Source organism: Amphibalanus amphitrite, unplaced genomic scaffold (assembly GCF_019059575.1).
Source record: "Amphibalanus amphitrite isolate SeventyFive unplaced genomic scaffold, NRLGWU_Aamphi_draft 000075F_arrow, whole genome shotgun sequence".
Taxonomy (NCBI): Eukaryota; Metazoa; Arthropoda; class Thecostraca; order Balanomorpha; family Balanidae; genus Amphibalanus; species Amphibalanus amphitrite.
In genome coordinates, this window is record NW_024881571.1 from 326,231 (window position 1) to 345,692 (window position 19,462).

Consider the following 19,462-nt stretch of genomic DNA (forward strand, 5'->3'; position numbering starts at 1 on the left):
TAGGTCAAATTTAAGCTGATTTTTTTTAAATGGTAATCGATTCGATGCAGCTCGTCACGGGGAGCCTAATGGTGGTCTTTGTTTTGCGCTACGTGGTCTAGAATTGCTAAAAATTGAGTTAAAAAAATTGACGTCATCAATTTTGAACAGTTTTTTTCGCATAGCTTGGCCAAAAAAGGAGATATCGATCTAAAATTTGGTATGGAGATAGAAGAGCGCACGGACTATCATACATATTCCGTTTTTTTCGTAAAATTTTGGGATAATTTTGCGTTTTTTTAAAAAAGACTAAGTTTTTTTTAGGGGGGGGGGGTTAAAATCCCACAATTTGAAAAATCTGAGATAACAGTTTTTTAGCGCCGTTTTATTTCTACACAACCACATAAAGAACTTTGAAATTGCTTGGTAACCGTAGCTTTTGTGATGGTTTCAAGATTTCATGTTTTTTGGTCATTTTTGCTCGAACATGACCTCAGTTTGACCTCAATAACTCCTGACCTAAGGTGACGTAAGACTTGAAATTTTGTGTGAAGATGTCAAATTGATGCCCGGGAAGGAACTAAAAATTTGGCATTCAGGATAAACCATAGGGCAAATTGCCTCCCCCAACGGGGCGAGGGCTAACCCTCGCCCGTATTATTGTTTTCTCGGACGCTACCGTGTGCGGGAGGAGGGGTCCGCGGGGGAGGGTTCCGTTGGAACTAGAGATGCACCAAATTTGCAATTTCATTACCCGCCCCGCCCCGCAGCTACCCCTTGCCCAACCACAACTACCCGCAAGCTGATTTTGGCTGAGCCGAACCCGCAAAAAACCCGCAATTTTAAAAACCTGCCTTTGCAAGGAAAAAATACAGCTGGGTCAATGCTAGAGCTATATAAACCTTACTTGCTTCATTGTTGTGCAGAAAAAGACAGCCAAACAAATAGTAAGGACTTGAAATTGCTATGCTAAGTCCTCAGGAAGTGCACACTGGATAATGGAAAACGAATAATGCATCAATACATTTGAAATTCCTTTCTGAAAAGAATTCAGTAAAATCTTTCTCTCACCTTACCCTTCAGCATTGGCTGAGGATCAAAATTTCACTCTGGTTCCTCTCAATGTTAGGCTTCTGGAATGATACTGTTTTCAAAATGAATGTTGATATAAAAAGATATGCGATTTCCAGTTAAAAATAAATAGTGACACGGTGAATAATGCGTATCCAGTCGATCTACACATAAAACAAATCATGCAAAAGCCCAGCAAAAAACAACTAACCAATGAACCACGCATTTTTGGAAACATGCGTCAGAAGCGTCACCAACAGCTGATTGCAAGGAATGTTACAGCGACTAAATTATTGCAGCCGTAGTTAGTGCGAAGTTGTTGCGAAAACACCGTTGTATAATGCATATTAATGTGCCATTCTGATATTATTTTACACAACAGCTAAAGTTTTACAATTCAGAGGTTAATCACCGGTTAGGAAATAAAGAGACAGTAAATACTAAATAAAATGTAATAATTTTATAGTTGGTCTTGGTAATGCTCTCCGGCTGATCCTCTTTCGGCAATCGGCATACAAATGATAAGGACGTAAAAAAACAAAAGAAATAAATGCGACCAGCTACGTGGTTTTGTAACATGTATAACTGCTATTTTGAGGTATTCAAAAACCAAGACAGAAAAATTGATTGTAAAATTATTATTGCGTCATCGATGACAGCTTTCCTTCGCCTCAGAGACCAAAATTGACGCAGTCAAATGCCAATCCTTGTCAGAATGTCGAAAGTGCGCCAGTATTGTATTGCGTTATGTTTGGGCCGCATGTCAGTCAATATTTTGATTTTTTGTAAGGGTAATTGCAGGTAATTGGTGTGTCATTTTCGTAATATAGGGTGGGACAGAACATAGAGTAGGATAGGTAATCAACGAATTTGCATCAAATTTTGTTTAGCTCTTTTTTATGCCGACCAGACGCAAATAAAGTAACATGTGGCATTTGCACTGATTTTCAACATCAACAATAACATCTCATTTTAGTCTGGGTTCTTCCATAATGTATATCTAGTGCACACTGCACATGGACTTCAGTTCAGCTTCCTATAAGTTTGCTTTCAGGTTCTTTTATGTTTTATGGAATGCTTTCATCAGCATTTATTTATGCTTTGTAGTTTGTTGTTTGTACCCTGGTTTGGTCATTGCTAGACTGTGGATGCTATTGCTGGTTGTTTTCAGTTTTGCATTTGAAATGTGCTTCCTTGATATATTTTTATATTTGGTTCTGTTTTAAAAGTTGTTTTGATGAATATTGTATTGTTAACCTGAGCAAATGCACTTGGCATTGTGTTTTGCATCTAAAAAAAAAAAAAAAAATTGATAGGTTCTAAGTCTGACCGCCAAATACCCGCCACACGACAAGTTTTGCTTCTCGAACCCGCCAAAAACCCTGCGGGTTTTGAAAACCCGCAGAAAGCGGGTTTGCGGGTTCAAAAAGGGCATCTCTAGTTGGAACCCTTGCCGTGCGGCCCCTGATCGAGCTAAACCTTTCGCGGAAAAAAATAGCTTGCTTTCCGTGGTTACATAGCAGAAGCCAATAATACCCAAACCATACGGCCCCAGGCCAATTGGTATTTGGTTGACATTCCAGGTCGATTCCAAATAGCATAGGGGACATCCTGTCTTTTTAATCGCCTTTGAGACGCAACAGCCAACAACCTCAATTAATGCCAATGCGTGATTAAGTTTTCATTAGTTTGTTTGCAAGTACGCAATGGCTTCAGCCAATTACGGTCAACTTGGGTCAAATAACTATATTCAAAGGCGGGTTGATATGTATGTGTTGGGTTCTTGTATCGAAGTTCAGCATTGCCATTGCCCCTCCAGTCCAAATGTTCCCCAGAATAGATACTGTGGCGCCGGGCTGGAGCGTCTGTAGGCGCGGTGCTGACCGGTCGAGTCAGGTCGACTGTGGTAAAAGGGCAAGTTGGGGGGGGGGGGGGGCAACTGCCCCACAAACTGTACGGGAAGCTTCGTCCCTGGAGAAGAGTGAGCATTACTGTTATGCATACAGGGTGGAAAGTAATTACGCGAACATGGATTTTCTTACAATTTCGCCCGTCAGTGGAGATTTTGTATGAGCGCGGGCTGTCATGGAACATGATTGGTCGTGTTTGTTGTCGCCTCATCTACCAAAAGTGACCTTACTTTGAAAAATGACTTGGAAAGTCTACAACACGTCTCGACTTCGAATGGTGCAGACGCCATACGCTGCACAAGACCACAATGTGCAAAGATCGCAATTTGGTGTTGCCAGGGAAAGCGTTTGTGATTATTTTGGCTGGATTGGTGCGGAAGGGACTCGTAACGGTCTCGGCACCAGCATTACTCAATTACACGTTTGGTTGAAGCATAATGAAACTTAAGAGGACTTAAAAAGCAAAGCCGTTGGCGGCAGTAAAACCTCGGCGAATTCAGGCGCCGAATGGGTGTTCACCATTTCCGCGACCAAACGACAACAGTCGATCCGAAAACAGGCGAAATGGTTAACTATGGCCGGGTACCCGATCTAAGATATCACGATTCATACATAAATCCGTGAAAATTCGAAAATCAAGCCGTACAAACAATCGAGATGGCCAAAATTCATGAATTAACAGCAGGATTGTCAATTTAAGTTTTCTAAAGACCGGCAAACCTGAACAGAGGAGGACAGGCAGCTGGCTTTGTGGTTGGGCGAGACATCTTCGAAGCTATGTCATCCGTCAAACCTGCAGAACAACGCGTTGGGGGCTGCTGATGTGTCCGACGTCCCGCCCGTCCCAACCTTCAAACATCCGGCAAAGGAACACACATCAGCGTGTTATGAGCGCCCGGATGGTGTCAGAATTGCATGTAGTGGCCAAAAAGGCAACCAAAAATAAAGTATACAAAGCCAAAAAGACGCAAGACTGGTGCTTTGAGAACCTATTCTTCTTCTGGGCATATAATGGTCAATCTGGGAATAGCCCAGACCTCAATTTGATCAAAAATATCCAGGCGACTCTTCAGGAGAGCGTCTAAGGAGCTGCTAGTAGCCACCAACATCGAGTGCCTCACCAGACAGCTCCAGGAGGCGTGGACTAAACTTTGGCCAACAGTGCTTGACATGCTTATGTCAATTATGCCTGAACGCCTTTGTCAGTGTATCGCACATAAATAGGAATATATGAAAGGATGAAATTTTCATGTCACCCGCCGCTTTTTCCATTGCTATAAGACGAAAAAGTATGTTCGCGTAATTACTTTCCACCCTGTACATACTTGCATACATTCACATGATCGCTCAGATGCGCGGTATAGCCTTTCCAGCTTTCCATTAATGGTTGGGAGAAAAGTAAGCAGACTGGTCGCAGAAGTTCAACCACGCCAAAAATGGCTTACCGTCCATTATTTAATTGCATATTAATATTTGCGAGCGACGTCTAAGCGAGATGAAAGAATAATTCACGAACTCACTAGAATGAATCGGTACCTACTCGGTGAATTCCAACAGCAACTGGGAAAACACCAATACGGGTGAGGGTTAAGTCGCAGACGATCTATCCAATATGCCTTGCATTTTTGTCATAAGATAACTGCACGAAACGCATAGGAACTTCGCAAACTCACTAGAATGAATCGTTACTCCGCGGATTCCCCGGGTGGTTCGCGGATCTCGTCAACTCTTCAGGGAGTTCGCGGTTATCCTGAAGAGTCTTGTTCATCCGCGGATCCCCGCCCGTTTATCCGCGAATATACTAGACTTGATGTTCATCCGCGGAGCCACTAGGGACTCCGTGGATTCCCTAGGGACTCCGCGGATCCACCGATTTCGCAAACTCACTCTAACATAGCCACCTTTCCTCTCTCCTGCCTTGCCACCGAAGCCCCGTACCCTCCTGCCCGGGACAGCTGTGCCGCAGCTGGGTCAAGGTCGGGTATAATGTGCCCGCCGACATGCTGATGGGGCGGTGATTGCCCCATGGCACACGGTGGCCGCCACGCGAGGCCCGGCCAGCCGTCTGTAGGTCCGTGTTTCCGCGGTCAGAAGGCCTCAGGTGCCAACTCGTCCACTGCACCAAGGTCGGCCGACTTGTAGGGAGTGATGTGAGGCACTGAGTGCAGTGCAGGAAATGAGTGCAGTGAATGCAGTATAGTGCAGCAGTGAGTGGATGGATGGTCTGATGTAGTGTGAAAGATAGGTCACAAAGAGGTTTAGTGATTTGCTGATCGAATAAAATATTTGCTTAAGCCAACAATGCTATCGATTTTCTATGCCCCATCAGCAAAACAAGCCATTTCTTTTCAATACGATGCAGGCGTTACAGCGATTAAAGGTGCGATGTAAAAACAGTGCGTTGAAATCTCAGCACGGCATATTCAGAGAAGCGATGTGGCATGCTGTTCCATTCAACTGCCATTTTTGTGCATTTTATCCACCATTAATAGCCGCCTGCCTGGCTAATGAGGATGAGCCTAACTGTTCTTCGTGCAGTGACGTCAATTTAAATATTAACAATGAACAGATTTACTAAAACAAACAGAAGGTGTCGTACAGGTAACTACAATTCAGGATAGCGCCTATTGTATGCTTAAAAGTCAAAATGCTTAAAACGGCTTTCTTGAATTCTTCGAAGCTGGGTATATCACTGTGAAGTTGTAATCCATAGTGCATCCTTATGAATGCATATATTTGTATTCATTCTTGGACATACCCGCACGCCCACAGAATATCACTGACCGTTTTCCGTCCATTCTCTCCATGCGGCCCGGTGGCATCGTCATCCATTGTCCTCCCTGATGGTCCGGTGCGTCTCATGGGATCCATTTCTGCTCCGGTGGGGCCGCACTAAATCGCCATCTCCCCGTCCCCGACCGCCATCCGGCCGCCGGCTGTCGGGACGACCACGGAGTCTTGTCCTGTGATGGGCGCTCTATCGCAGGATAGTCTACTTAGGACTGTGAATGGGATCAGAGGCTCTAAGAAAAGGATGTGATGTTTTATGGGAAGGTGGAGGACGTATGATTTATGAATAGATGAAAATTTCAAGGCAGAATAAGCACTCATGATTGAAGTCCGCTTCCTGTGATATTAGGTATAGCGTCATGTAGACGAGCGACTTCATTTCTTCCAGTGTGGGGAACCGTGCGATTTTCTCCTCTTGTGCTTTCAAACCTTTTTTCCGGGTAGTGAACTGTTTCATTTTATATCTGTTGTTTGGTATACCGAGCCAGTGATTTTTGCGGCGTGTTCCGAGTGTCGCCCAGATACCGGCGCGGTCAGCAGCGTGCCAACCGGCGTCGATCACCGTCCTGTCCCTCTCGCCGTCTGGCTTCTATCTCAACACACACACACACACACACACACACTTCTGGCGTGGCGTATACATAACCACCGCGGTGGCAGTGTTGCCAGGCCAGGCTGCCGGTGGCTACCCAGTAACACATCTGGTAACCCGTCATGTCACCGGTGCGTGGAGGAAAATCTCGTCTGGCTGGTCTGTTGTTAGGGTGAGGATGTTGATTCCTTGGATTTGTGAGATCTAAGCAAGTTGTTTGTGTGCAACAGCGAAAGTGCCCGTTTCCAGCAGCCGTTTTGACATGGAGTGGTGGGAGAGATTAGCACTGATAAAATTACTAGCGTGTTTGTCACGTTCAGGCACCGACCAAATCATCCTTTTCTCATTACAGTTGGTAAGTCTTTCAGCCTAGTAAAATTCGTGAAGTGATTTTGGGAAGTCATTCAACTTACTAAAATATCTTGAAGTGATTTTGGAACAAGAAATTCCCGAAAAAATAATACTGCAGCGCAAAGGGAAATTTTTGTTGAGCGTCGACTTCTTGGCCTCCAGCTCCCTCCTTTCAAGGTGATAATCTGTTTGCCTGTTTGCCGTGTTCGCCGTTATTTTATTCCTCCGTTTTGTTGTTCATCAGCAGGCGATCCTCCTCTGTTTTGACAAGCTGCACATGTAATATCGATGGCAATCCATCGCTTTAGCCTTTCATAGCTTGATTTGTGTATACGTACAAGACGAATATCATGGACTATGAACCAAAATCGGAATTCCCTTTCTCTTTTGATTTAGAACTTCAGGAAAACCGATGTATGCTGCCTGCATGATTCGTGATTGCATGACAGTTCAGTCAACCCCGCACGAGAAAATTCGGCACGAACCGTAATACCGTGACTCCTTCCTTTCCTCGTTCCTCGCCAACAAAAGGAAACAGGGCTCGGTGCTCGCGCCCACAGTATTCATAGTCCATCATATAGTGTGGGCTATTCCCGTGTTCATCCAAAAACCGGTACCTATATGGGGTGATCTATACCTATAGTCTTCGTATACCATGCCTCCTAATTGAATATCCTATTCTGTCATGCTTAGGTCTCCGAAGGTTGGGACTTTTCAATTAAGAACAATCACTATTCTCTAGATATATGATATTTCGGCTTAACTACGTTACTTTGATGTGAGCGTAAATTTTTGTAATGGCTTGATTCTGGCCGGACAAATCATGCCATTTCATTCATGTTTTTTATGATGGCTCCTGTCCATATAATCCATGTGAGTTTTTACTTTATGCCTTTTTGATATCTCCCAGCGAAGGTTCGGCCACTATCTATCGCCTCGGGATCTTGTCGCATTGCGGTCACATACCTCTCGCCCCCCTCCGTCAGGGGGGGGGGGGCGATGTCCGCCAGTCTGTCGCCGTTGCCAGGCCCGTGACCTTGACTTCTGACCTCGCGGGCACCTGCCAGCACCCGAGGCGAAAATGTCCCACCGGAATGTCCCACTGTCGCGGGACGTTGTGTAACTGTACGGACGACAATTATTACGCAGCTTTGTTCTCCCGAAGATATTCGAGCCGATCGGTTTTTGCCCAAGCCATTTGTTATATAAGTTTGCGGTGTTATTCTGGTTGCTATCTGAGAAATAATTGCTGTTTTGAGCATTGCTAAATTCATCAGCATTCAATTAAAGCTCATCAGTAAGCATGCCTGTATCTGCTAGCATGATAATTTTTTGTGTGTATGTTGCACAAGGCGATCGAAACTTATTGTTTCCTAAAAGTTATTCCGAAAGACCTTTCTTGTCTGTATGCCTTAAAAATGTTCATGAGTATAAAGTTGCATAATGCATAGCTTGTGACGTCCCCTGCGTTAGGCGATGGCCTTCCCTCCGTCATCATCCTTCAGGCCCGACCGCAGAATACAGGTGCAGCGTACCGGCTGAGTTGTGAAACCTGTCGTGCGGCTTTCTCAGTGTCCTGGGACGTGTCGTTGTGTATGCGCCTGGCACCTATCGCAGTTACATCGCAATGCAGCGGCAGCGGAGGGGGTTTCTCCGCTCAGTCGAGTCGCCTGCTGGACCCGAAGTTGCCAAGGAGACCGCTTCAGACAGGGCCAGGCCAGTGGGTCGGAGGCGCGTCAACTTTGAATTGTAAATTCCGTCAGCCGGGTGTCGACAGTGGCAGTAGTGCTGGGAGTTTTCGCACAATCCGCATGAACCCGTGATAAATGAATGATATCTTCTCGGAGTCCGCCGCAGGAAGCTCGAGCGCCATTTCAAATCTATGATATGAGTAGAGCCAATGGACGTTCAGTTAGGCAGTAGCAGAGGCCCTGAAACAAATGTCTTTGATTAAGCACCCTTGTCATGACCTAGTTTTTTATCACAGCTAATTTCGTTCTTGTCTTGTGACGTCATGTCGTCAGACAGAGCTCTTATATTTAGAACGACTCAGACGGAACCTTAGCAGCATATACTATGCGTTATTTTGCCTTTGAGCCTAAAAAATGACAACCACCGTCATTCCTCTTGATAGGCTCGAATTGGAGCGTTCAGTCTGTGACACTTCAGACTGACAGCAGCTTTACACACCGTCCTCAACACAGCTTTACACCGCGAGCCTCAACGCATTCAACAACACAATAAGCGTCATTCACCATTACCATAGCACTCACGGCTTTGACGTGAGCTCCTCAGACTCCAGATTGGGCCTCTCAATCCGTAGTGCACCCGCCGCAAAAGTAAATAGTCGGCCGACAGAAAGCATCCCTCTCGGCTGAATGAGATCACCACTTGCCAGTCGTACAGATGGACTATGAGACGTGGCAATGACTGCAAGTTCGTTGCCTTCCCAGACGAGTGAGTTGACATTAGCTTCACCGCTGTCAATGCGGATCTTTGGTAATTTGTCAACCGGCTTCGACTTCAGACGATAGTGACGGAGCGATTCCTGTAAAGCCGGTTGCTGGCAGTAATCCATTGTGAATTGGCATTCAGAATGCCATTTCTCTCAGCGGTCGGCGGAAACTTTAAGCCTGACCTCTCGCTCGCTGGATCTGACAGAGTGTTGATTTGATGAGTTTGAATGCATATTTCTCAGTGGTATTCAGCCAGCATGCGCTCTCGCTTACAGAATTCACGCGATGGCAGAGTTGGGCTTATTAAACCATTGTAGCATAGCATTCCACCTGCTACTCTGTAAGGTCAATCGAGCTTCAATTGTCAAATTTGCTTCGTTCATTTGCTTCACCATGTTCCCTGATATGCAAGATGGACTGTACTATTAATTCATCTGCAAGTTATGTGGAATCGTCGAAATTCTTACTGGATCTGATGAGAGCAATCACAATACTCATGCTCCAAATCACATGCGGTTAAATATCTGCATTCGAGCACAATGTCTTACTGAGTCGGACTATTAACCTCATTGGTGGCATTGGCGGCGAACGTCGTATTTAGGTTACGATCGCTCTTACCGCGCGCCCCACCTATACCATGCCCTATTCCTACCGTCGTCGTCGGCTTCACACCACCGCTCGATGCGGTAAGATGTGGTCCAGGGCCGGCGTGGTCCCACTCTATCGACGTGAATATCGAACCGGGAGGGGTGGCAGTGTCGTAAGTGGGGCGAGCATCGTACGAGGGGCGATGGGGAGGATGTTGTGACGTTGCATCGCGCCACAGGGGACTTATGACGGCTTATGGTAGTTATGGCGACTTCCAGCGACTTCCGGTGAATTTGGAATGGGCTCAGACGCTGCTACGTTCGATGCTGTGGAGTAAAACGGACCATTTGGCAGCTTAATAATGGTAACACCTGCCAAGGACGCTAATGAGCCCCAGTTTTTAGATTTGTAGATCGATGTTTATTGATCCATTCTGCGCCTCTTCATTCGATCTTTTCCGAGAAATGCTCAATAAAATGCCCGCTCTTTCAATGAAAAGTGCGCTGTTACCGTTAACTCTACGCAGTCTATGGGACTAATATGCCATCCATTGAAGAATTGGTTCATTTCATCGAGCTCAATAACCGAATTGAGTGGGGCCCGGTGCTGGTAGCTGAGGCGGCACTCGTCTGGTGTTACGGCGGCCGTGACAGCCGGGTGGCGTCCGTATACCTACAGGCGTAGGGTGGCGTATAGGTATACCTACAGCTGCGTCACATGGTGACAACTGTCCAACCAGCTGTCTGGCCAACGCTCAGATCTACCGGCACCAGCAGAGAGCTTCGGCGAGTCATCGCAGGGCTGCCGTATGTGGCTATTTTGCGTGGATGCAGAAATAGACGTGGGTTTTTAGACCAAAATATCTTATACGGATTACCTGGGTCTTGAACGTATTTGCAGTTATTCCCCTTTGTGTGACAACAATAATCTTGCTACTTAGTCGGCAAGAGGCAGCGGACCAAACACCTGTAGTTATGCTGTACCGCAAAGCTTTTGATGCATATGAACTTCCAGTCCATAGATGGCGTTAGTAGTCAACGCCTGCAGTTAGGCTGTACCGCAAGGCATGCATGTTTTTGCGGCACCGTCTTACGATGCAGAAAACTACCAAAACTTTCATGATTTATGAGAATAGGATAGGCGGGTGGAGAAGGTTCGTTGCTGGGTGCTAGGCCACGGTGTCAGCCCTGCCTCACGACATTATCACGCTGAGCTCGTGTTACTCGCTCTGCGTGTCACCTCGTCCTTGTGCCGTCCTCGTATGTCATCCAGTCCTCGCGCCGTGCGGCCGCACGCGTCACTTGCAGGATTGCGTGACCCGTGTCTGTACCCACCCTTGTGTGGACATTGGGATGTCTCAGATCATCGCACTCCACACTTCTAAGCCTGGTCTGTGACACATGTGTGTACCAACTGTACTACATTTTGCAGATACAACAGATCCCTTGATCTATTGACACACCACTGGCACGAGGTCTTTATCACACACAGTACACACCCAGCGCGAACTCACCCGAAACCGAAACCCGGAACTAAACCTGCCGACTGAATGATTTCCCGATCGACCCCAGCACCGACGACTGCCTGCCCTTTCATAATAGGAACCGACGAGCTGTCCTGGACCTTTGTATCGGATCGCCGCGACGGCCCCGACCCTCGCCTGGGGGCGGAGCGGGGTCTTTGTCAGCCTGAGTCGCGTGCCGCCAAGCGACCAATCCAGGCCAGGCTGCTAATTGGTCCTCGGCACTGCTCGTGTGACGTAGGTTTGCGTCACTGTGGTGACGTCACGAGCTAGCCGGAAGTTCGCGTTCAATATTCATGCTTTATTGCGCCACGTACAGGGAGGTTTGGATGAAGCGTCACTGACCGCTGTCTTCTGTCGTTAACCGGTCTCGACAACAGAAATCCTGCGCTAGCTGTCGGGGAGGGCGATGTGTTGCTACCTCACAGGCCCCATGGGCGATGCTACTGATGTGCAATACAGACCACCAAGCCATCGCTGGCCAGGGCATTGACAAAGGGTCATGACCTCGGCTCTGTGATCATCACTGAATGTGGCAGCTGATGAATAGGGCACAAATAGCTCCATTCATTCCTGTATTCGCCCGCGTGGTATACATAGACTCTTTCTGAGTGATGTACGAATAAAAACCTGTAGACCCCCTTTATCATTAGGGATGTTCAAGGCAAGATTACTTTACTGTATGTCTCTTTTTCTTTATTGGATCTCTGTCTCAGCCAGTACCGCTGCTCGCTGATGGGTGAGGGAGGACTATGTTTCGGTGGCGGAATGCCGATGTTTCGGTGTGTGATATACCGCCGGCATGTCTGGCGCTCAGGCCGGTGAGGTTACTGTCCGAACCGCTCAGCCAATATGTCACCTGACTGAGATATCCGTACGGCTATATGGCCAGACTAATCAGCTGTGATAATACCGCATGCTGAGGGACGATTGGTTGCGTGCTTCAGGATCTTTGGCTTACATTACATTTGTGGCATTCGTTGATGTTACTATTGTTGCTGATTGTACGCTCATGACCGATGAAATGACGCATGCATAGGCAATGTTTCACCCACTCATCTAATTCAGAGGTTGAAACTGTTATTTAAAAAAGAATCAATTCTGAAATGAGAAGCCCTTCAAGTCAAAAACAGGTTTCGCACTTTTCCTGTGTCCATTCCGCCATACTGGCCAATGACCATGTACTGGCAGCAAAGTCGCCGGTTATTCGAGGTCTTTCCGGATGACACTGGCAGGTTGCCTCGGCAGAAATTCCATGCGGCACCATGTGACTTTCCGGGTTCTGTTTGGTGTCCTCGTTGACCCTGCCTTGGGGGTGGCCCCGACTCCGGTGACCTCCATCCTTTGGCGCCCATCAAGGCTCTAGCTCTCCACTGACGAGTAAGCATCCGATGACGCTCATTAGTCTCAGAGTTTGTCACGGTCACCGAGACAGGGACTCGATGTCGGAGACGGAGCGGAAATGGTGGACAGGGGTTGCGAAGGAAAGAGGAGTCGTTACGGTTCTCGAGTATCTGGAAATGCCGCGGACAGTTAGGGAGCAATAAGAAGTGAAAAAGTAAGGCTATTACGATGGCCAATTGCTTCTCTGACGCCTTGGTAGCTTTCTTTTAAAGACGAAGCTGTTGGTGGTTTCAATTTTGGGGCTTCAATGCATGGGCATCTTAGATGAAAGGGCTGCTATTGGCGTAGCTTACAATGTATGACGAATGGATCTTAGTGCTATCCTTCAGACACTTCCGGCCAGGCAGAGGTCCGAGCAATATACCGTCATCTTGGCACTGGTCCTGTGACAGGGACGGGTCACTGCGCTATAACGGGCCGGATGATTTAGTGGCATCGTCCCCGGACCGCTGCCGCTCCCGACTGCAGGCACGCCGCCAGTGACAGGCTGGCTGTGTTGATATGCAGTCTTGTAATGCACGTCCTAAGATGAGTTCAACTCTCTTGGAAGCGTAGCTTTTGCGCCAACCCAATCCTTTTGACGCCTTTTTGATGGCTGAAGCCCATCAGGCCCATGACAGCTTGCATGAAAAATCGCTCCTCTCCACACCAGTAATAGGGTTAAAGCCCTATTAAATATTTTATTTCAATCCTTCTCTTTGAAAGGGAATTGCATTCCACACGTAATAACCGACTCCCTCGGCTGGAAAAGCTATTGGGACGGCACGCGTGTGGGGCGCCATCCTTAATGCGGTATTCGACAGCCATAGTTCGCCGGGTCATGGCCCGGTGAGCTGTGAACCATGCGTCATTCAGACACCATTTGAGTGGCACTCGCGTTTACCGTCCACGTTTCTGACACGGTGAACCCATTACTGAATTCCAGCATTTGTAGGATCCGGGTCATAAGTTGGCACCATGCTCCAGCGTTTATGCTGTGTGGGTAGAACGTTTGAGAGATATGAATGATATTTCGCTCTTGCTCTGAATTCACTGCTGGGCCGAGTGTATATTACAGTTGATGGTTTGCTGGTACTGTTTCAAATAATCAGGCTGAACACATTTGCTTTCACCCCCATTTGATCCCACCGCTTCTGCTGCCACATTTTTCTTTGGTAAGATATCCGTTTAACCGCACTCAGCTGTGCAACCTTTCCTAACCCATATCTCGTGGCCAAGCTTTTCTGACGGCTGTCGCTTCTTTCCGCAGCGATGGGCCAGAAGAGCAGCTCGCCTGCTATGGAGCAGGGTGGCCCGGAGCGTGCCAGCACCCGCAGTCACCACCTCCGCGGATCGCTCAGACGCCGTCTCAGGAGGAAGGACATCAGCGCCACGTTCAACATGCTCGGCGCCGGCTTCAGGGTGAGTGATGTCACACTCTTGGATGGCTAGCTTCAGCTTTTGATCAGCTTCAGGACAAGTGCTGTCACACTGGTCAAGAATATAGGTCATTTTTAGAGTATGGGTGTAGTAGCCACAATCGTAGATGACTGGATTCAGGATGCATGTTGTGGCAGCTAAAGTTCCGGGAGATTCGTTCAATAGACGGTATTCAGGATAGCTCATCCCTGTCCACTTGTTTGTAGAATCATCAGCGTCTCGTTGACCGGCGATTTTCTCAGTGGCGGTCTGTGATCAGGATCACACACAAACAGCTCCGTGTTTACATCCGGATAGCTCTGTCTCCGTAGGAGCCACCGTCGGATGGTGGGCTGCTCAGCGGCAGACGGAACTGGCCGGGTCGATGGGCGATCCCCCTCCCCTACTCCCCTCCCACTCCCCAGTACGTCCGGGACACAGACCGTCACCGAGTCATTGTAAAGCGCCGACGCGTCGCCGCTGGATCTAATGTGCGTGGGTCGATGAATTTATCATGGAGAGTGGTCTGAGCTTCCCGTTTTAAAGACAATCAGTCTGCAGGATGAAACTTCGTTTGAAATGCTAAAATATTCTCAATTTCAAATGATGTGTAACGATACATAAACTAATTATTCCGTACCAAAATGTACGTAGTGTTGTTGCAAATTGCGCAAAGCGCATTCTTACACATGGGCACAATAAGAGCTTAGCACAAAGTATTTCGTCAACCCGTTTCGGTATAACTTGCAAGGGCCATTTGGTGATCCTGGGTGGATCCCTGATATCTATTGACGGTAGCGCTATAGGATATTGTGGGCAGCTCCAGAACCGTACTACGGCACCATTATAGCCGTATTCCCACGGTGGATGAAGGGCGAGCTAACGCTAACGACGCTGTCGGCGCCGACGGCGAGCGGGACGCTGTCGGTGCCGACGGGGAGCGGTCCTGCAGCGTCGTGTCCGATGATAGACCACCTGTGGCGGGTGGCCGCGGGGATGCTGGGTCAGTGTGCTGTTGGTTGACCCATCGGGCGAGGCATATAAGCATCTGCCGATTTGTATTGATTCGGTGTCGTAGCTCCGGTGGTAATTCTAAATATAGCAGCAGCGATTGATTTACTAATAAAAATGGATATGTTGCCTAATATATTATATGTGATATTGAGACAATTGATGATCTGAGTTGCGAACGACTAGGTGCTGACTTGTTCGACTAAGTTTACTCCAAGGTATACCTGGAATGGCGGCTCTCCTATATACTTCAAGTTATATTATGTATGTTATATCTTGAGTTTGTTTCTGGGTATTTTGTTAATTGTTTAGAAGCTTGGGCGAGCATATATTGAACGTTTACGTCCGCAACAAGACCGGCCGATTGTAATTGCTTTTAGTTTAAGTGGTACGAACTTCAAAGTCCTGCAGGCACCCTCATAGTACGTAGTTAGTTTATGATTAATCCTAAGCTGAGTTTATAAGTATTCCAATTGTATCATGATAATTGTTTTAGGCCTGTTTACTGCATATATGACAGTCTCTTTTGCTATTTCCACATGTCCTTTACTCTTTCCGCGTATACGACTACTGAGAACCATGTCTCATATACTCGCTCTGCACTGTTTTGCCATCATTATTTAGATCTCGGAATTACGCTACAGGTCCGTATATCAGGTGTTATATATCAGGTGTTGACTATTTGCGGACGGTGCTCGCACCTCATGTTGGGAGATATAGGTACGCACTGCGCACAACAGTAAACAGAAAACAGGGACGCTGCTGACCAGATGACTCAAGTTTATACCTTACGGTAAACACAGCTCAATATTTCCACAAAGAACGGATCTGGTAAAGGGTGCATACGTCAGTAGGATGTTGAAGTTTCACAACATAAGGACATTGCTATTGCTAGAATTAAAGTGAGCAGTTATATAGTTTTGAATGCTTACACGAAAGATCCCCAGGTCCTGTTCTGACTCATCTATCACGAGATTCGGTGAACGGAGAAACAACTGCGCAGTCGGGTCACACGGAAGCCGCGTCACTGGTCGTGACGCGTGTCACGGGACGGTCCGTCACGGGAGACGTATATGGCGGACCGTGAAGCTAGGCTCGTGACCAGTCGCGACTGCTCGTTCACAATTGTGACCTACATATGGTTACGTGTGGTCAAGGGGTAAAAGAAAGAGATCAATTTTTAGTTATGTTTAATTATTTGTTGTTTTTCTCAGTATTTTTTTTTTACAAATCGATTACGAAAATTATCTTTTCGATTTTGAGTTCTGGAGGTTTACTGCCTTTAAATGCCGACTTTGATATCTCACTTAGGGAAATGATGTAATATCCCGGGCTTTATTAAATTCCACGGAACTCATTTCAGCGCGACATAATGTGGTGCATAAAACCATACGAGTTCCAATTACTTACAGATGTCTTATTAATGCCACTTCTTGCCGTCCTCTCATTGTTATAATGGTATCGCGCAACTGACGTCGATAGTGGGCTTCATACACTAACGATATTTGATTTTCATTGTACTTATGTCAAGAACATTTCACTGATAATGCCATGACTTTAGCCAATACATTTAATTTTTTGTTTCTTTTTTTACCAGAATATGCTATTCCTTGGCGGACACGCGGTATATTTTGTCTTATCTTTGGCCCTTTATCTTTGGCTAATATTAAATCAGCTGGCCTGTTTTGCGGCTAAGATAAAGTGGGATATGGATCAATGAACATTTTAGACCTGATACTTTCTTGAGTTTCTATAGCATGGCTTTACCTCCAAGATTTCTCGAGAGCGGCCGCACCATCTCAATCTGGAGCTATGCTCGACATCGATTTAAAGTAACGTGACACGACTGCCACCGGCAGCCGAGCTGGCGGAGCTAACTGGCCGAGTTGGGAACTTATTGGGCTGTGTGAAATTGGTTAAGTGTGGAGAACGACTAAGGGCTGGAGCGAACAGCCCAATAGGCCAGTAATTGAAGAGGGCAATGTATTTTGGCGGAAGAACTCAGCAGTTTATACGGCGCTGAACTTAATGATAATTTGCCTCAGTTAATAAACTGCGGTAGCTGTCAACGATGCCCAGAAACTGTTTGGATGGATCCCAACTGGACGACGAAACCGGGCACCCGTTCTTCCACGCTTGACACCCCGATACATGTCCCAATGTCTGAGTCTGACATCACCTGTTCTCATCCCTCAGGCCTCTCCTTGATTGTCTCACCGTGTTGTCTCCCTGACTGTCTCACCCGTCTGTCTCCTTAATTGTCTCACCTATGTCTCCTTTTCTCCGCAGAACGCGCCGCTGGACGTGAATACAGCCACCGAGGAGCAGCTGGCCGCGCTGCCCGGTCTGTCAGCCCCCCTCGCCGCCAACATCGTGGCCCACCGGGCCGCGCTCGGCGGCTTCCAGCAGCCCGAGGACTTGGCGCTGGTGAACGGAGTCGGAGCGGCGCGGCTCCACCGGATCAGGGCGGGACTGTGCGTCGGACGACCCAACAACAGGTCAGTGGGGACGGAGCGCAGCGAGTTATTGTGACAAGCCATGTGAGATACTGTATACAGCGCGTAACATACATGAGTCTCTCGCATAACGTCTTGCACCGCTGGACGGCACCGCTGGACGGCTTCGCTGGACGCTTATTTCTTGTCGAAAGCCCACACGCCAATCGGTTTGCTGCTTGCGGATGACCGGTTGACAGTCACCGTGACAAACTCTAACGGAACGGCGCCTGTCTCGGATAGCGTCTGGCTCCGACCGCAACTACCTACTCATGGGCTCGAGCCGCTAGCCAGCACGACTCCCATGCGCTCTCCCTTTCCTCTTCGCGACCAGCCACAGGAAACACACAAGGTCAATGGAACGTGGCGGTCCAAAACACTTTCTCCTTGCCGATGAGGTGTGAAATCTAACGGTCGATGACTCGGCTGGCGGGAAGCTTTGTGATGGCTCGATTGAGTGCGAGGGGTTGGCACGGGTCCCTGGCGCCGGATGTGTGGAGACTGAGGAGTAGGTATAGAGGTTGTATGACCTTTGGCGCTCGAGAGAACCGGGAAGTTTTATTTGAGCAGCTCTGTTGCGTTAGTATTCACCGCACAGCTTTCCTAAATGGGGTCACGTGCCGACCGTGCAATTTTAGGTGCTTGTTTACGACCTTCACGTGTTTTTGTTGTTTTGGACTTGATATTAATGTAGGCCGAAGAGCTCTTCATTTCCATTAAAATGTTGTGCGATATATCAAAGCGCGGCGTTATCAGGGTTAGCGGTTCGACGCGGGTCCAATTTATGATATCGGAATCGGTTACGAGACAGTCGGATGCTATAATTACTTATTTCTGCCCATGTACCGTATATTTTACATTTGTGCTAGTTTGGAAAGCGTCTCAATACTTTATGTGCGACAAAGTTTCATTTTAATCAATAGCTAAACGTCTGCAGGATATGTCGGCCGGGGATTGCCGACTTACTTTGAGGTTCGGCGTGCCAGTGTGTCCGTAAAGCTGGTCTCGAGCACAGTGTGTATTTGACAATTCATATGTTCTCGGTTCCTAAGGTTTTAGAATCGATCCATGAGCTGTCGTCAGGTCGCTCTCCAGGTTGTGACAGTCTATCTGCTGAACATTTTAAGTTTGCGGGTGTTCCATGTGCTACGCATCTATCGTTATGTTTCTCGATGATGGTGAGACATGGCGTCTTGCCTCCTTCTTTGTCGAAGGTGATACTTCGCCCTATTGTGAAAGATCGGACAGGCAAATTGACTGATAAGGATAACTATAGGCCAATAGCTTTGGCCACGGTGAGCTCTAAAATACTGGAGCGGGTCATACTCACTCGATGTAAAGCAAGTCTTCTCACTAGCGATCATCAGTTTGGATTTAAGGAGGGCCACTCCACCGATATGGCTGTGTATGCGTTAAAAGAAATTGTGGACCACTATTTGCGCAATAGGAGTGCAGTCTTTGTCTGTTTTCTGGACGCTAGAAAGGCGTTTGATCGCGTGAACCATTGGACTCTATTTGATAAGCTGTTGAGTAGGGGAATGGATAATAGCGTTGTAAGGCTCCTCGTTCGGTGGCGAGACTCACAGAGGTATCATGTGCTTTGGGGTAAAACCCTCTCTGAGGAGTTCTCTGTGACGAATGGCGTAAGGCAAGGCGGGATACTCTCTCCGTACCTGTTTAATGTTTATACTGACCAGCTGTCAGAAAAATTGGACTTGAGTGGTGTAGGATGTCATTATCTGGGGAGTATAAACCACCTATATTATGCGGATGACATGGTGCTCCTATCCCCTACGCCACAGGGTCTGCAAAAAATGGTTGACATTTGTGCTGACTATGCAGGGAATCATGATATTGTGTTCAATACCAAGAAATCAGTGTGTATGTCGATTCTG

At 47.4% G+C, this 19,462-nt stretch overlaps 1 protein-coding gene across 1 annotated transcript in view; it reads left to right on the forward strand.

Annotated features, from left to right (window-relative positions):
- Positions 1–19,462, forward strand: part of LOC122379323 (endonuclease/exonuclease/phosphatase family domain-containing protein 1-like) — a 52,761-nt gene that overhangs the window by 24,122 nt on the left and 9,177 nt on the right. The window contains exons 2-3 of the mRNA XM_043361436.1: positions 13,913–14,064; positions 17,362–17,570. Of these exons, the coding sequence (XP_043217371.1) occupies positions 13,915–14,064; positions 17,362–17,570 (359 nt within the window). The 5' untranslated portion in view covers positions 13,913–13,914. The remainder of the gene's footprint in view (positions 1–13,912; positions 14,065–17,361; positions 17,571–19,462) is intronic.